Below are 17,042 nucleotides of genomic sequence, written 5' to 3'. Positions count from 1 at the left end.
TATAACATCCCTTTTGTCCTGTCCTTTATTTACCATTAACATAATTTACACATCACTTGTATTACTAATACAGTCTTCTAAGTGTCCTTTTCAACTATTTGGGGAAAGGGAAATTCAGTCGGATTTGTCTTTTTCATTTTATCAATACAACTTTTGAAGACATTCCTCCCCAGCTTAAGCAGGTCCTTCAGTCTATCTAACTATTAAAGTGGGATTAGTATATGTTTCCAGACCAGAGACTTAAGTGGAATTTCAAAAGCTTCCAATGTAGACGACACAGGTGACAGTGACAAAGCAGAACCAAGGAAAAAGATGCTGAGGGGTGACAGCTGGAGCCTGAGGCAGAGCGAGGGGCAGAGAAAAACCCAGAAACGTAATAAACGCAGAACAGAGAGAAATTCGAATTACTTTTAGTGTACATACGTTTAGATTGAGAAAGATATTTTTAAAAGCACATTATAAATATCAGAGAATAATAATTCTGACATTCAACATAAAATATATTTTATTTCTATTTCTATTCTATATTATCATCACAATATTAAGCTGAACCACTTTTCCTCTCTTTATTTTACTTTTTGTTTTGCCTCTATAGATTCAATTCTATATAAAAATGCACTTACTGTATACATTACTACATCGTAAATCTATTTGATGGCCAATTAGGGTGTGATATTCACACTTACAAACCTAATTGAAATCATGATTTTCATTTCAACAGCGGTGGTGCTGGGTCTCCTTTGCTCTGTGAGCGCCATCTGCTGTTCACAGCTGATGTGAAAAACACAAGCAGAGCTCAGCATTCAGGTAAAGGCTTTAATGGTTCACAGAGAAGAGTGGACACACTGTCATTGAGTTAGCACAACAGAGACATATTCACATCACAAATATTCAACTATAGCCAAAAGTAATGAAAACGTAAAATAAGAAGTGATCAAAATTAATTTAGTCAATGAATCAAAGTACTGTAAGTCAATATTAATTTAGTTTAAAATAACACAGACTCCACACAGTGTTTGCATCTGCATTACAAATAACTGAAAGAAGAGATGCAAACATTAAGTCAACATTTTGCTTGACCTCAACCTTTTCTACTTTTTGTTTATAGACTCCCAATGTTAATCACTCCAACAAATCCCATCTTTAAGCTCAGCCTTAATACTGGTTCTATGATGCCAAATCAGGCCTGGTGCGTATCTAAACCTTGTTTGTTGTGTGTCAACTACACACCTATAAAGTTTTGTGACTGCATCTTGCAAGTTTTTGTCACCCACCATCGCATTGACAGAATCATTTTTACAAATAGAGACAGACAGATAGACAACGGACAGATAAATAGACACAGACAGAAGTATAAACACCTTGAGAGTACTTTTAGTTCCCGCCACAGTAGGTCTCTCTGGGGGCTCATTTTGCCCCTGTGATACACACAAAAACTCAGAAGGTGAAAACAGTACCAGCTTTGTTGTTGCGGTTAGTAAAAACAGGACACACACAGACGGAAGACAGTACAGCAGACACAGTATAGAGCAACAGTTTGAGTGTTCAGGACACATCAATATGTCACTGCACTCCATACTTTACACACATGTTAGCAACACAGATCAATGGCAACAAGTGGGGGTAAATCAAACATTTAGTGCAATAAAATCCAAATAAATCCAAAGAAGAAAAATATTATACAATAAGAGCCGTACGACCCTGTGACACAGATCTTAGGTTAGGCACATCTTTTTAATCCAAAATATCTATGAGTCAAGGAAGCTGTGCAGTGGTTTTTCAATACATTTCCAATAATTGTAGATTAAATCCAAAAGTCCAGCTTTTTTTCTCTTGAAGAACAGAATATTCATTTGAGGCACATTAAGCACAAAGTATTTCGTTATTTAAGACAGCGTTAGTGTTGCTGTTACAGGATTCATCTTTAACGTCCTGGAGGATTTCATTCTTCATCCAGCAGTCTTCACTTTGAATACTTCAGGGCCAGCTAAACAAACAAACAAACAAACAAACAAACAAACAAACAAACAAACAAACAGAAAAGCATGTTAAAGCCTGAACATTTTCATCTTTATACCGTAGCTGATCAATGATTTCTGTTGGAAATATGTTGTAGAAACAGCTGTATTTGCACGTCACCTTGTGCGCAGTGTCTGCAAACTGCTGGGCTTTGTGCATCAGCTCCACAGTCTTGTCCTCGGCGTGACTCAGTTTGTCTCCACGCTCCCCCAGAGCCACATTCATCCTGTGGGCTACATTACCCAGAGTGCTCCCTGTGACACGCTGCCCTGGCTGACCTGTTCATACACACAGAAGAAGAAAAAAGTATGTAAAGGTACTCAATGAAGAAGTCAAAGTATTACACATCCACTCTGAGGCCAGATAACCTTCTGTCATTAGAAGCAACACAAACGTCTTTGTGATCGTCATCTGTAAGCTAGTTTTAAAATAATTCGATTTTTTAGGGCTTTCTGTCCAGTGGCGACTGGTCATTAGGGGCAGGTGGGGCACAGTAATGATTACAACAAAATGCAACAAAAAATATATATTTTAAGATCATGTTTAATCATCTGATTTGTCTTTACATTGCTGTTTTAGTCTGTGTCCTTCTAATTAGTGTCTACAGTGTGTGCCTATAGAGTGGCGAAGTCCCTCCCCTTCCGGTGGACCTCCATGCGACCTTATTTTGAAAAAATTATGTATTGAAGTCAATGGAGAGAGAAAGATTATCTTTCGATCCCGTTTGAATTGTGCCACGAATTACACATATGATGTTTGTCAATTTAAAAGATAATTTTGCAAGTCAAAAAAAAAAAAAGTGTCGTAAAACTGTGAAGTAACACATTTGTTTGTGTGAAACGCTCAATGAACTACATCTCTGGTCTCGCATAAGTAACACACGTCACCAAGATGGCCGTCACTACTGTATTGTCAACAAAACAATTGACTACCCTCACTATCACCACAAGGAAACACGTCCTGAAGAATGTCATGCGAAGCTGCCTGCCTTCCTTTGATTCTCTCTGAACTGCCTGGTCTTTTTAATGTTTAATGTCAACCATTTGTGCAGATAGCAAGGTGACCAGATTTTCAAAATTAAAACCGGGGACATTTTGAGTTTTGCGGTCAATATATCATTAACATATCCGATTTTCTTCACTGTTAAAGAAAAAAGGGGGACAATTCTGGTTCAATGTAATTCGAACATTTTAACTGTTGGATACAAACAGAAGGACGATAGCTTATATATGAGACTTCAAAGGTCTCTTTTATTTCGAAACTGTACATCAGATTGTCCTGACTCTCTCTGAGTGATTAGATGGGGTGTCCTGCTATCACCCTGAAGTGAAATAAGTATTTGATAGTGGATAGTTTTTGTTTTATTCTTATCTAAAAACAGAGGGATGATAGCTCATATATGAGACTTTAAAGCTCTTTTATTTTGAAACTCTACATCAGATTGTCCTGATTCTCTCTGAGTGACTAGATGGGGTGTCCTGCTATCACCCTGGAGTGAAATAAGTCTTTGATAATTTGACAGTTTTTTATTTATTCTTGTATAAAAACAGAAGGACGATAGCCCATATATGAGATTTCAAAAGTATTTTATTTTGAAATTCTACATCAGATTGTCCTGATTTTCTCTGATTGACTCGATGGGGTCTCCTATCACCCTGCAGTGAAATAAGTATTTGATTGACTTCGAATGACTCGTTGATTATGGACAGTTTCCATTAAATAATAATCAAAATATAGATGGACAATAGATCTAATTTGAGATTTTAAACAGCATACATTTTAAATTGTTTTTCAGAAAGTAATGTTATTTTAGGAGTGTTGTGAGATGGTGTCAACATCAATTGAAATTAGTCACCCAGTGGAAATGTCAGATATGTCTTCATAACTGTATACTTACATTTGACATTCACTCAGTTATAATGTGGTAGTTATACGTATTTTGTTTTAAATTATTATTGATCACAATATAGCCTACATATTTCTTAACTTAAGCCCCAGTATATATGAATATGTTTGGTGTGTTTTTTAGGTATATTTGTTATTGACCGAGTAAACGCTTTTATTTTGAAGGCAGTTTTTACAGGCCTCTACCGTAATGCATAGGATATTCAAGCACCGCAATACAATGTGCGGGCTGGCTTGACTGTGTTTTCCGAAGTGGGGGCTGGCTTGACCACAGTCTGTTTACCCAGTGTTTCCTGACATGAAATGTTTGATTTCACCTTGCTATGTGTTTTTAACGTATATTAAAAAACGGTGACATTTCCGGGGACAGTTTCAACCGGGGACAGGCCAATACAAACGGTGACTGTCCCTGGAAAACGGGGACGTCTGGTCACCCTAAAATAGCATGAAGTAGAAAAGATCGGCGATCGCCGATGCTAGCGTTAGCATTTCTCCCCCGGGCTTAGATTGTGTATTATAGAATGATCACACCGGTTACTCTTCAAAGGGTTCACGAAATATGACTACTTCTCTTACTGTTTAACATTTTGGGTTACTTAATGATACTTCATATTAAATACAAATGACAAGGCTGTAATGCTAACTAACGTGCTAGCTACTAGCTAGGTAGCTAACTTGATCCAGCCACTCCTGGTCCTTTCATCAGACGGGAAGCGAAAGAACGAGCAAGACCCATTGCTGGTATGATAACAACCTGGTACTAAGCACACAGGCATCTTGTTAAAGTTATCTTATCTTAGCCAGCGCCATATAGATAGATTATATCTATATGACGCTGATCTTAGCTATCTCTTAGTGGAGGAAAACAATTATGACATCACTTAAGCGACTCTGGGATTTATAGTCTTTCTAGTTGTGTATTTTTCATAGTCTTATATTTCAACAGTTTTACAACAAACTGTGACTTTTTTGACATGGAAATTATTTTTTAAGATTGAAAAACATCATATGTGTAATTCATGGCACAATTCAAACGGGATCGAAAGATAAGTTTTCTCTCTCCGTTGACTTCAATACATTATTTTTCCGAAATAAGGTCCCATGGACCAGAAGTAGATGGGCGTGACTTCGCCACTCTATTGAGCTGTTTAGAGCCATGTGGGACAAAACCCGATCATGCCCCTCCCTCTCACTGTCTAAGTGAACGGTGACTGTAAAAACTACACTGCGCATGCTCAGAGTATTGTCCTATTTAATGTGTGGCAAAAAAATAATGACAATAGGGGCACTGAGCTGCCATCTAGACCCTCCAGAAAAACGCGGGCTAAATTCCTTGATTATGCGATTAAACATGAAGGGTTTTTATGTGATTTTATGCGGTGAAATTGCGGGAAGTTGCGAAATATGCGGAAAGTTGCAAAATATGCAAAATATGCGGGGAAAAAGAATGAACATTTTTTTAAATATTGGGCTGTCTTATTTATTCTCTCTCACACACAACCTGCCACTAACGTTAAACCCCTTTACTATTCAATTAAACACATTCAATGTTTATTTATTGTAAAAGCATTTTAATCTCACACACACACACACACACACACACACACACACACACACACACACACACACACACACACACACACACACACACACACACACACACACACACACACACACACACACACACACACACACACACACACACACACACACACACACACACACACACACACACACACACACACACACACACACACACACACACACACACACCTCTCCGCCTCATTCTGTTTTCATTTACTCGTTCGTTATCTGACCGGCTTCAATCTTGTAGGCTACTCACTTCGTTTCTTGTAGCCCTCGAAAGGGTTTTGGAGGTTGATGCCTCGGTGAACGTGAGTTGTTTGGCTTTCTTGTCCGCAGCAGCAGAAAGCATTTTCGAATGTTTGAATGAATCAAAGTGGGTCGTCACCGTCGATTTTCTCTTATGCTCCAACACACAGTTGCACGGGGTGCAGAATAGTTTCCCCCCACTTTTTGCCCGGTCTTTAGTAGAAAGTTTCGTCGGTAAATGAGATGGATTAGATTTTTTCATCTTGGTGTTTTCTCTATCGTGTGAGCGCCACATGTTCACTCTATACAGTGTTGTTTACATTCTGTGATGCGCAAGCTGATGATGTCACGTCAAGACGAGTTAACTTTTTTTTTTCTCAACTTTGTGTGGAAAAATGCGGGGATTATGCGGCCTTTTGATAAATATGCGGCCTTTTAAAGATCTGCGCCATTTTGCTGATTATGCGGTAAATTCTGCGATCACAGAATCGCGTTTTTCTGGAGGGTCTAGCCATTCTCACCATACATCATCTCACATAATTCAGAGCTGATTGGCTGTAAGTACGTGCCGCAAAAAGTGTGGTGTGTGAAGAGGAGACGAGTGCGTCCTAAAACCCGGAAGTAAGCTGCGCATGGGTTCCCTCCACAAAAAAGCAATGAGATGTCTCCATAGGATTTTGGAAAATAGCTCAAAATAAGATCTGTGGGAAATGTACCTGTTAGATAAATGCACGTTTTGTTCAGCCTGATAATATCCACATGTCTACCCTACTTTTATAATTTTCGAATCATAAATCTATCGATTAGATTTATGATAGACTTTTGAAACTACAAGAAGATAACGAGGACTTTTACAAAAAAGTAATAAGAGATTTTTGTCCAGAAGGATAGGCAAATGGACTTCATCTTCAAGTCAAGGTAAGACCAGGGGGCTCATTTATAAAGGGATATACGCTCAAAAAATGGCGTACCAGTTTCTACGCAATGTTTGCAATTCATAAAATACTAACTTGACGGGAAAACGTGAGGTCCTCCACGCAAACTCTAACCCAGGCCTATTCAACTGGCGGCCAGCGGGCCAGATGCGGCCCAGAACCAACTCCAGAGTGGCCCAGCCTCCCGTAGCCAAATTCCTACACTGGTACAGACCATGAACGCAACACTCCGCGTTGCATAGAAACCACCAAACCACAACGCAGCACGTTTTTTGAAAGTGCATCTAGTGGTGCTAGTAACGGTGGTCCTATGATAGCAACTCTAAAACATGTCTCTCTCAACTCTGAAGCGTAAACAGAGACAAAAAAGTCATTGATCTTGTGGAGCAGATCTAAGTCAAGCTGGACCTTTTCGCGACCGACTTGAGCACGGGTCGGATACTGCATTTTCCCACGCTCCCCAAACACATCACATCTCCGGCACAAATCACGGATGTGATGACAGATTTCATTGCGAGGTTGAAAGAGAACTTTGCTGGTCGATTGGATGGACTTGCTCTGCCCACATAGGTGATGATGGGCTTTGCCAGAGACCCCTTCACTGTTGCAATAGAGGGGGACGTATCAACCAGAGCAAAGGAAGTGGTCCCCTGCATCGACAAGGGGAAATATACACTGGAACTTATTGACATGCAGCGCACTAACGGGCCAGCGAAGTGTTGGAGTGATGTCAAAAAACAGTAGTTCCCTAACGTTCAGAAAGTAGCGATCTGTGTGCTCAGTATGTTTGGATCAACATACACATGTGAATCAAGCTTTTCACACATGAACTCAATCAAAAGTAGCACTCGCTGCTCCCTGACTGACAACACTCTTCACCAATGTCTTAGGATTGCATTGACATCCTATGAGCCAAAAATCACTGCTCTTGTTCAAAACAAAAAATGTCCCTTCTCCCATTGAGAAAGTCAGCGATGACAAATCACAAATGAGGTGATAGTAAGCACCTAGTTTACTATAGTAGACGTGTAGTGTAGTATTCATATAGTTACCCGTATCCCTTGTTATGGGTTTGTGCACTGAAGGGTTTGACAGTTCTTTCTGTATTCATTTAAATGCACTTTGTAATGTGTCTGGGTCAAATGTGACCAAAACGTATGATTTTTTTGTTATTACTTGAAAAGTGAAAAAATAGTATTGCTACAGTACTACCTCTTTGTGTTGCATTGGAGCTCTTTAGCTGTGTTTTTTGTATGTGAGGACATTTATTAAGACTGCTATTATTGTATTCAGTAAATGCACTTTGTGATGTGCCTGGTTAAAAAAAAAAACCCGGAATATTTGACTTCTAAAGAAAACAAATGTAATGCTACAACTGTGGACTTTTTTTTCAGATTCTGTTAAATTAATGCTAATCTGTTGTGTTTTTAAGCACTTTTTGACCTACCTTTGTTAGATGAACAATGAATAAAAATTGCATGTTTTTCATCGCAGTAATATGTGTCGGTTTAAAATGTGTCACTACCTACCCGCTTTTTACAGGCCGCTGAATGTCTGGCCCAGCTAAATTCTGTAGTTATAAAATCTGGCCCAACTGAATGTGTAGTTGAATAGCCCTGCTCTAACCCATGCGTACGCACTAAGCACAAAAACGGGAGGGACGAAAAAATGCGACACCGTTGGCAGAAGGAAGAATGGAGAGAAATATGTAGAAATAATACCATAAATAAAATGTTACCTCTCATTATCATGAAGAGTTAATTTTCAAACATTGATTAAAGCCAATCTTAAAATGATTAAACAAATGCCTGTTTGCGACTCCGCAGTGCACACAAAAACATAACTTGGAGAAATAAATAAATACGGATATGTTATTTAAAACCACCTCGAATATGTTGTGTTAATGTTATGAAATGTTTTCTCATAAATGATGCGGTAAGCAGGAGGACAGAATTACGTCTAAACTGACGCCGTTTTGCATTTCTATAGGTTGAAGATACGAGCATGGTTTTATGTTTAATACATGTTTAATCTTGTTTTATGCCGTTTGCCAAGACTTGAAAAGTCGCTCGTAAAACACAGGAGGTATGGAAACTAAGAACACCATATGTGGTAAATTGTACAGCTAATATAACACAACACATAGTTGTTTCGCTCGGGTCTGTCATTAGCCCGCATGGTTTTTCATACCACTGCTACGCTGACGACACCCAACTAATTCTGTCCTTTCCCCGCTCAGAGACCCAGGTCGTCGCACGCATCTCTGCTTGCCTAGCAGACATCTCTCGGTGGATGTCTGCTCATCACCTCAAGCTCAACCTTGACAAGACTGAACTGCTCTTCCTTCCGGGAAAAGATTGTCCCACTCTTGACCTAACAATCAACATCGGCACCTCTGTTGTTTCCCCGACTCAGACTGCAAGGAATCTGGGTGTGGTCCTAGATAACAAACTGTCCTTCACTGCAAACATCGCTGCTACAACCCGCTGCTGCAGATACACGCTTTACAACATCAGGAGGATACGTCCCCAGCTGACCCAGACATCAGCGCAGATTCTGGTCCAGGCTCTCGTCATCTCACGCCTAGACTACTGCAACTCCCTCCTGGCTGGTCTACCTGCATGTGCCATCCGACCTCTGCAGCTCATCCAGAATGCAGCGGCTCGTCTGGTCTTCAACCTTCCCAAATTCTCCCATACCACACCGCTCCTCCGCTCCCTTCACTGGCTTCCAGTAACTGCTAGAATCCACTTCAAGACACTGGTACTTGCGTACCATGCTGCGAATGGATCTGGCCCTTCCTACATCCAGGACATGGTTAAACCGTACACCCCAGCACGTGCACTCCGCTCTGCATCAGCCAAACAGCTCGCTGCACCCGCACTCCGAGGGGGACCCAAGTTCCCGTCAGCAAAAACACGTGGGTTTGCTATCCTGGCTCCAAAATGGTGGAATGAGCTCCCCATTGAAATCAGGACAGCAGATAGCTTACACATCTTCCGACGCAAACTGAAAACTCATCTCTTTAGACTCCACTTCGAGCGATAAAATTACTAACAAAGCACTTATATACTAATAAAGGGCTGGCTTTCTAAATGCCAGTTGAGTAGCACTTGAAATGTTTGGCTCTATGAAACCTGATGTACTTATATGATTCTGTTTTCTTAAAGGTTGTATCTTCCTGGTCGAATGCACTTATTGTAAGTCGCTTTGGATAAAAGCGTCAGCTAAATGCAATGTAATGTAATGTAATGTAATGTTTCCTTTAACTGGTGGATATAGAGTTGCTGCGGAGGGGGGGTTGAGATGCACAGGCTGGAGATGCTGCGCACAGCTGATCGACAGCTGGGACACAAACCACCAAATACAAAAACATAGGCCAATTCAGATCCAGTCGTCATGACTCCACTCTGGAGGGATTCCCCGATCATTTCTTACAGTTTCTCATCAAGGGGGGGGGGGGGGGTCTCGTGTCCCCGGTACAAACACACTGCCTGACCGTGGTGTAGTGGGGATTTTTTTACTGGGGGGGCTCTATTTTAATTAGGTCATCCCAAACAATGCCACACAAGTGCGCACGCGCGCAGTGCACTCACAAAACGGGCTGACAGGTCCAAGGAAACTACCGGTATGCTTAGTCCTACTTACTGTACTGAAAAAAGCAGACGGCGCTGCGCTGAACACACACACAGACTCAAAACCATGGACACACTGGCATATAAATTACATAAACAAGTATTGCAACTAAGCAGACAGCGCAGCTTCTCTCTCTCTCTCTCTCTCTCTCTCTCTCTCTCAATTCAATTCAATTCAATTCAATGGGGCTTTATTGGCATGAAAGTTAAATTAAACAATGTTGCCAAAGCATCACAATACAAAATAATTAACAACATTAACAGACATTTCAAATTTTTACATATTATTGATGATATATATATACAGTGATACAATTACATCTCTCTCTCTCTCTCTCTCTCTCTCTCTCTCTCTCTCTCTCTCTCTCTCTCTCTCTCTCTCTCTCTCTCTCTCCACTTTCAAAATCTATTTAAAACTCATAACAAACAAACACAATTCCCAAAGTTGTCCTGAAATTAACTTATTAAATAAACGAAACGAAAAATATAGCCTATACTTATGCAAACAACATTGAATCTGGACTTGAAACTATCCGATTAGGCCTAGCCACATTGCAAATAAGCAGACAGCGCTGCTTTTTTCACACACACACACACACACACACACACACACACACACACACACACACACACACACACACACCACACACACACACACACACACAGACAGACAGACAGACAGACAGACAGACAGACAGACAGACAGACAGACAGACAGACAGACAGACAGACAGACAGACAGACAGACACACACACACACACACACACACCTTGCGTTTTGAAGATTGATACATCCGAAATGGATGAACAAACTTTGCAGCCCAGTTTCCCAGCTTTGCAGTCTATCCACGGGTATGCCTCTTGTTTCCTCCGCAACATCTCCTCCGTCCATACCTCTGGGAAAGGTGAGCTTGAACGTTGCTAGCATAGCTAACGTTGACGTTAGTGCTAGCATTATCCACATCTTTAGGCGGCCCTTCGGATGATGTACTAGTAGCAGTTTCACTTGTAGCTTCGGTGCCGCTAGCCTCTTTCTTTTTGTGAATGATATTCTTTTTAGAAAATAAGTCAAGTATAGAATGTTTGCCTGCCATTGTAGAACTTTCTCGAGTCGTTAGCGTTCTTGAGGGAAAGAGCTCCCGCCAAATCACTGACCCCTCTCGCTGCGGGGTCACGAGCGTGATGAGGAATCATCATTTTTTAAGGAAATCGTTTTTATTTTTTATTATAATTACTGTGAAATGTATTATGTGTGCGTCATTATTACAACAAATACACACTTGCAACTGATAACACTGGCAATGATTTTATATTTATTAGACTATTAAAAAAAAGATGCTCCAAATAAGTGGGGGTATGGCGTACCCCCGCGTCCAACGCCCACTACACCACTGCTGCCTGAGGAATGTGTATTTTTTTTGTCATTAACCTTTTTTTAACCTTATTTATTTTGGTGACGATTCGACCTCCATGCTGCTTCTCTGGTTCAAACTGCATCCACCACACAATATGATTTATCTCGACCTCTCCAAAAAAAACAAAATCTGACACGGTGTGAGATGTTTTTTTTAGCTGTTCTTTCGTCATTTCCTGCTATCTTCTTCATGCATTCAGTCAAAAATGAATGAATTAATGGGCGTTTCTTTTACTATTTTTAGGCAAATATAGGCGTTACGTGAAGCCCGCAAAAGCTGCACCGCATTTCGAGTCGGTTGTGATTTATAAAGGGAAACCGGCGTAGGAAGTGCCGTACGCACTTTCCTCGCCGGTACGCAATGTTTGGTGAATCGGAAAGTGGCGGAAAATGTATGGACCTATTTTTTGGATTTCTACTACGTAAGCAACCTTCCCACGTCAATCTTACGCACGGCGTTATACATGAGGCCCCGGAGCCGGCGTCATGGGCGGGCCCGCCCATCCAGGATTTGGGCCCGCTGTTTTAATCAGGGCTGAATACAACATTTTAATTGTTTTATTATTATGTTTATTGTTGTTATTTGTAGGGCTTTGTCCTAATATTTATTTTGTTTTAAATTATGTTGAAAGATTAGTTTAATATCATTTTTTTATTTTGCTATGAAATTCTGAATGAAAGGCTTCGCGAGACTGGTTTTTTGCTGGGTTGAGTCGTGTGGGTTTTTGAGTGAGATGCGGCGCAGCAGCCTGTCAGTTTACTCTTGCTAGGTTAGTTTGGCTATTATCATTTATATTTATCTGCAACAATGGATATCAGGAAGTGGTTCATGAAAGGAATATGGCAACTCAGCGCCAGATGCAGGCACATTAGAAGACATCAGTTACGTTACCAACGAGTTAGCAAGCCAGCCAGGGACAAGGGAGGCTGGTAATCAATTATATTTTGAAGAGAAATTGACTCTCAAGCCGGCTCTCTCACAAACTCCTGCTCTGTGCGCAAGCAGACCGCTGCACACGCTCTCTGCCTCGCTCAATCTCTCTCTCTCTCTCCCTGTCTCTCCATCGCTCAACCTCACCCCACCTCTCCACCCTGTGTGCGCTCCTCAAGTTTGCCTGCGTGCTTGACCAAGTTGGCACAGCGTTACAAATGTGCCACAAAACCAACCAATGGATGTAGCCTAATAAGACCGTAAACAGCCTTATGGCAAACTAAAACCCCTCTGTTTCCCCCGTTGACAATTCAGATTCGTACGTTTCGGGGTGGGCCCATGAATGTATAACAAGAACTGGATACAGCGTGGAAGGCGGGGACTCATTCATTCCTATGGGAGTTGCTCATTGGCGCATGGATGAAAAAATAGCCCAACTTTTGAGAGAGTGAAACGTCCCAGATTACCCAGCATGCCTGAGAAGTACCCGTATGTGCGCTCATAGAGCATGCGCAACTTTAACCACGCCCCCCAAAAGGCTCGTTCAAATCAAGCACGTACATTTGCGTACACGTAACAGCACCGCGCGTTCTGGATTGTTATGATGGATTTGATATTAACGAATAACGAGGCGGACGCGGCAGTTAGCAGCTAGCAGCTAACGGCTAGCCAGTATAACGTCCGAGCCATTAGTAATTATGTGTACGTGCACATCAGTCGTTATGTACTTTTATATTACGCTGATGTAACACGATCTAGTGATGGTTTTGTTCAGCATTGCCAGCTTCACTGTTGAGCTTTATGTTGTGCCCAGCATTCTCCTGTGCTCTGAAATCAAAATGTGGATATGCATAAAACGACACTAAAATAAACACTACAATACAACTTGTTATTTGACACACACAAGGTTGTTCATTTGTGTGTATAAATATACAACACAGGCTATATACACAAGTATAATTAATACAACTGTTCATTTGATTAGAGCTTTGACACATATATCTGTATTTATATATGTATAAGTATAACAACTTCCTCGGGCGATATCATATGGTAGGCCTATAGATAATTAATCTGGGTCAAAACGTGTTGTGCCCACATGCAAAGGTTGTAAACTCTGGCTTATCCCTTCGTGGTATTATAGTAATAGCAAACAGCAACGTTCAACTCCTTTAATGGTATATTGCAAGTGCAATAAGAAGCTACAGGGACGTTAATCTACGTCGGTAATATTAACTTTATTTAATGCAAGATTTACATCATACAGCTCATGCAGTATAATATTTTACAAATGATGAATTACAGCAAACATGTGCAATATATCCATTATTACAGCTCTGAGGGCTGGCAGTGAGGCGATATGGGTCCGTTATTATTGTGCATCCATGGGTAAAGGTAAAACCATAGTAGTACTGAACACGTCACATCCAAGCGGCAAACTCTGGGGAACAGCCGGGACGCCAATACGGAAGTGCAACACACTGCTGTTCATACATGGGCCGCTAGGGACTGACTGCAGAAAGGAGCAATTTCCATAGACCCCCATGTTAGAATGCCCAACTTTACAGCAGAAAAAAACATGTTTCTACCAATGGATGCAGTAAATATTATTATCGATATAGTTAGATTCCACCTTCATGATTATGAATCTGTGATTGAATTGTTTTCTAACACAACCCTTTTATTTATATTAGGTCTTAACGTTTTTTGCATAAATTAGGGCGTGGTCACTTTGATGGACACGTACATGCCTCACTGTCAGCTAACAGCAACTTGTCCACTCTGCTGGCTACAACCATAGAGGCTAGGGGTGGGCGATACCACAAAATCTGGATTCGATCCGATACCAAGTATTTCAGGGCTAGATCGCCGATACCGATATCGATACCGATACTTTTTTAAATGAAAAGCGTCTTATGTACTTTCATATAGGGGGGAGCTGCATGACATGGTTTTTGCCCTGAAATCATCATAAGTAGACTAAATCTGAATTCATTTTCATGAATAAAGACAGGACAGTTTTTATAGACAAATAAACGTTTTACTTTTGCAAATTTAAAGTGCAAACATGAAAAATAACAATACAAAGTGGCCAGAGTAGCGAACTTTGTTCTTGCACACATCACAGTTGCACTCGTGAGTCGCTGGCTGCTGCTGTCCTGCCGGCTGCTGCTGTCCTGCCGGCTGCTGTCAGTCAGCTTGATAATCGGCGTTCAGGCAGGGAGCGCGCTGCGCGAGCCTCGAGGGGGGGAGGACAGCAGTGGATAGAGAAGAAAAGATACTTGTGTTCGTTTGCACATAGTTTTTTTAAGAAATTGACGAGTAGAGGAGACGGGAAAAAAAGTATAAAAGTATCGATCCTATTGGCTCTAGTATCAATATTTTGAAACGTAACGTAATATCGGAAGTATCGATATTTTGGGATCGATCCGCCCACCCCTAATAGAGGCTACAACGTTAGTTAGTCATAGTACTGTACTTGACCCTTTAGCTTTAGCCGTGTTCGTGGTGATTGTGCCTTTTAGGGAATATTGTTACAAATACCAGACAATTAAAATGTCGTGCTGTGCGCTTGAATGTACTAACAGAACTTCCAAGAAGTCTAAAAGGATAATATTATACATGTTAATCCTGTTCGCAGGTGTTTGTGTGCTTGGTAGCTTAGCTTGTTACTTATTAACCAGCTAAGGACGTAACCCTTTATACATAGGCCTACATATACATTTTAGTTTATGATTCAGCCTTGGGTAAGACTTTTATAGTCTATGGCTATGACGCCCATAATGCTAAACAGGAGCAAATGTTAATAGGGGATCCAATTATACCAGTGGTGGCCGCCAGGGCTAACGGAGCCGCAGGGGGCTAGCTCCAGCCGGCGTCCCGGAGCTAGCCCACTGCGGCTCCATTAGGTCCGGGCGATGGAGTCTGTCGTTATAACTGGAGATCAAGGGATGCAGCGAAACGCAGACTTGGTTCGCCTGCTGTAGTATTAGCTAAATAAATTATGTTGAACAAGGCTTATTAAGCTGAACATCGCCACAATTGTTCTGCTATGTATCGGTACTTCTTTTCTTAACGTGAGAATGACAAGCATTAAAAACAACAAAATATAGCTAATTCTCTTGCAGATTGTCTCATTTGATTATGAATGTAACGTTTATATAGGGAAACTACACTGTTAGCACTAACTTGGTATGCATGTATTTCATGTTAGCTTAGCTTCTTAGCCTGAGCTAGCTCTGTTTACTTCCAGTTCGGAGACAGCAGATCCCGCCTCGGCTCCGCCTCTTTGCCCTTATTTGGAGCAGGAGGGATTAGACTCTGACGTCGCTGTCAAGCCGTTAGTGGCCGACTCTGCCTACTAAGGGCTTCTCGGCAACTCTGCAGAATCCTATGCGTGATGTCACGGACACTACAGATGGAGCACTGAATTTCAGACTCCAGTTTACAGCTTCCTGCCTACGACCAGCCAAAGACCAGTATAGAGGAATGTTAAGCCCTCCCACTATTTTCCAAGAGGGCGTTGCCAGATTTTCAATTTCAGGTTTTAACCAGGAGATGGCGCTTCATTCACAAATACAGAAAGACAAGTTTCATGGACTTTCAGTTGTGTTTTGAAGAGCATTTGAACACATCAATATTTTAGATCAACTAAAGTATATCTAATCTTGTAATTCAATAATATATAGTCTTTATATATTAAATAATCATAATTATAATTTAAATGTTTACATTACACTTCTTTATTTGTTATGCTCATACTTTTACCTTTACAATCGTTTGCTTTAATATGCAGTATATTTTTTGTATATTTTTGTGTTTGCTTCCTCCTGCTCCCTTTCGGACACATACTGTATGATTTATTATTATTATTAATATGAAGATATTATTAAAGTCCATGTAATGTCCAAAATAAATGTTATTCTGTGTTAATAAATCGCTTCATCACTTTCCACTGTTTCATTTGACATATCAACATCAATGATTCTTTCCATAAATACCCCCCAAATAACATGAAATGTGTGCAACTTTCCCGTGTTATTCCGCTCCGGTAGCGAAAAGCTTGCCAGCCATTAACCCAGCTGTGTGACGTCACACGTGGCAAACACCAGCCTCGTCTGGATTGTTTGTTTTGTATCCTTCCGCTATTTTCGCTCAACATATGTGTAACCGGACCTCGCTAAACTTTTTTTATCTAACAATTCATGATGGGGAAGCGATGTGTAGTTGTGAGCTGTGAATGTTTCCTGATTGCTATAAACATTGATCATGGGTGCTGGAAGATTGTGCACAAAACTCGGGTCAGAATTAAGTTACTACAGGTGTTATGCCAGCTTGAGCTAAATGTCACCAGAGTACAGTGAACTTGC

General features: G+C 40.8%; 1 protein-coding gene across 1 annotated transcript in view; it reads right to left on the bottom strand.

Moving 5' to 3' along the window:
* Positions 1-802: 802 nt before the first annotated feature.
* stxbp6l (syntaxin binding protein 6 (amisyn), like) overlaps positions 803-17,042 on the bottom strand; it is a 36,543-nt gene continuing 20,303 nt past the window's right edge. The window contains exons 6-7 of the mRNA XM_079646993.1: positions 2,140-2,297; positions 803-1,987 (exon numbers count right to left, since the gene is read on the bottom strand). Of these exons, the coding sequence (XP_079503119.1) occupies positions 1,964-1,987; positions 2,140-2,297 (182 nt within the window). The 3' untranslated portion in view covers positions 803-1,963. The remainder of the gene's footprint in view (positions 1,988-2,139; positions 2,298-17,042) is intronic.

The sequence above is a fragment of the Notothenia rossii genome (genome assembly GCF_949606895.1).
Source record: "Notothenia rossii genome assembly, chromosome: 8".
In the NCBI taxonomy this organism is placed as follows: domain Eukaryota; kingdom Metazoa; phylum Chordata; class Actinopteri; order Perciformes; family Nototheniidae; genus Notothenia; species Notothenia rossii.
This window is presented reverse-complemented; position numbering and strand designations above follow the sequence as displayed.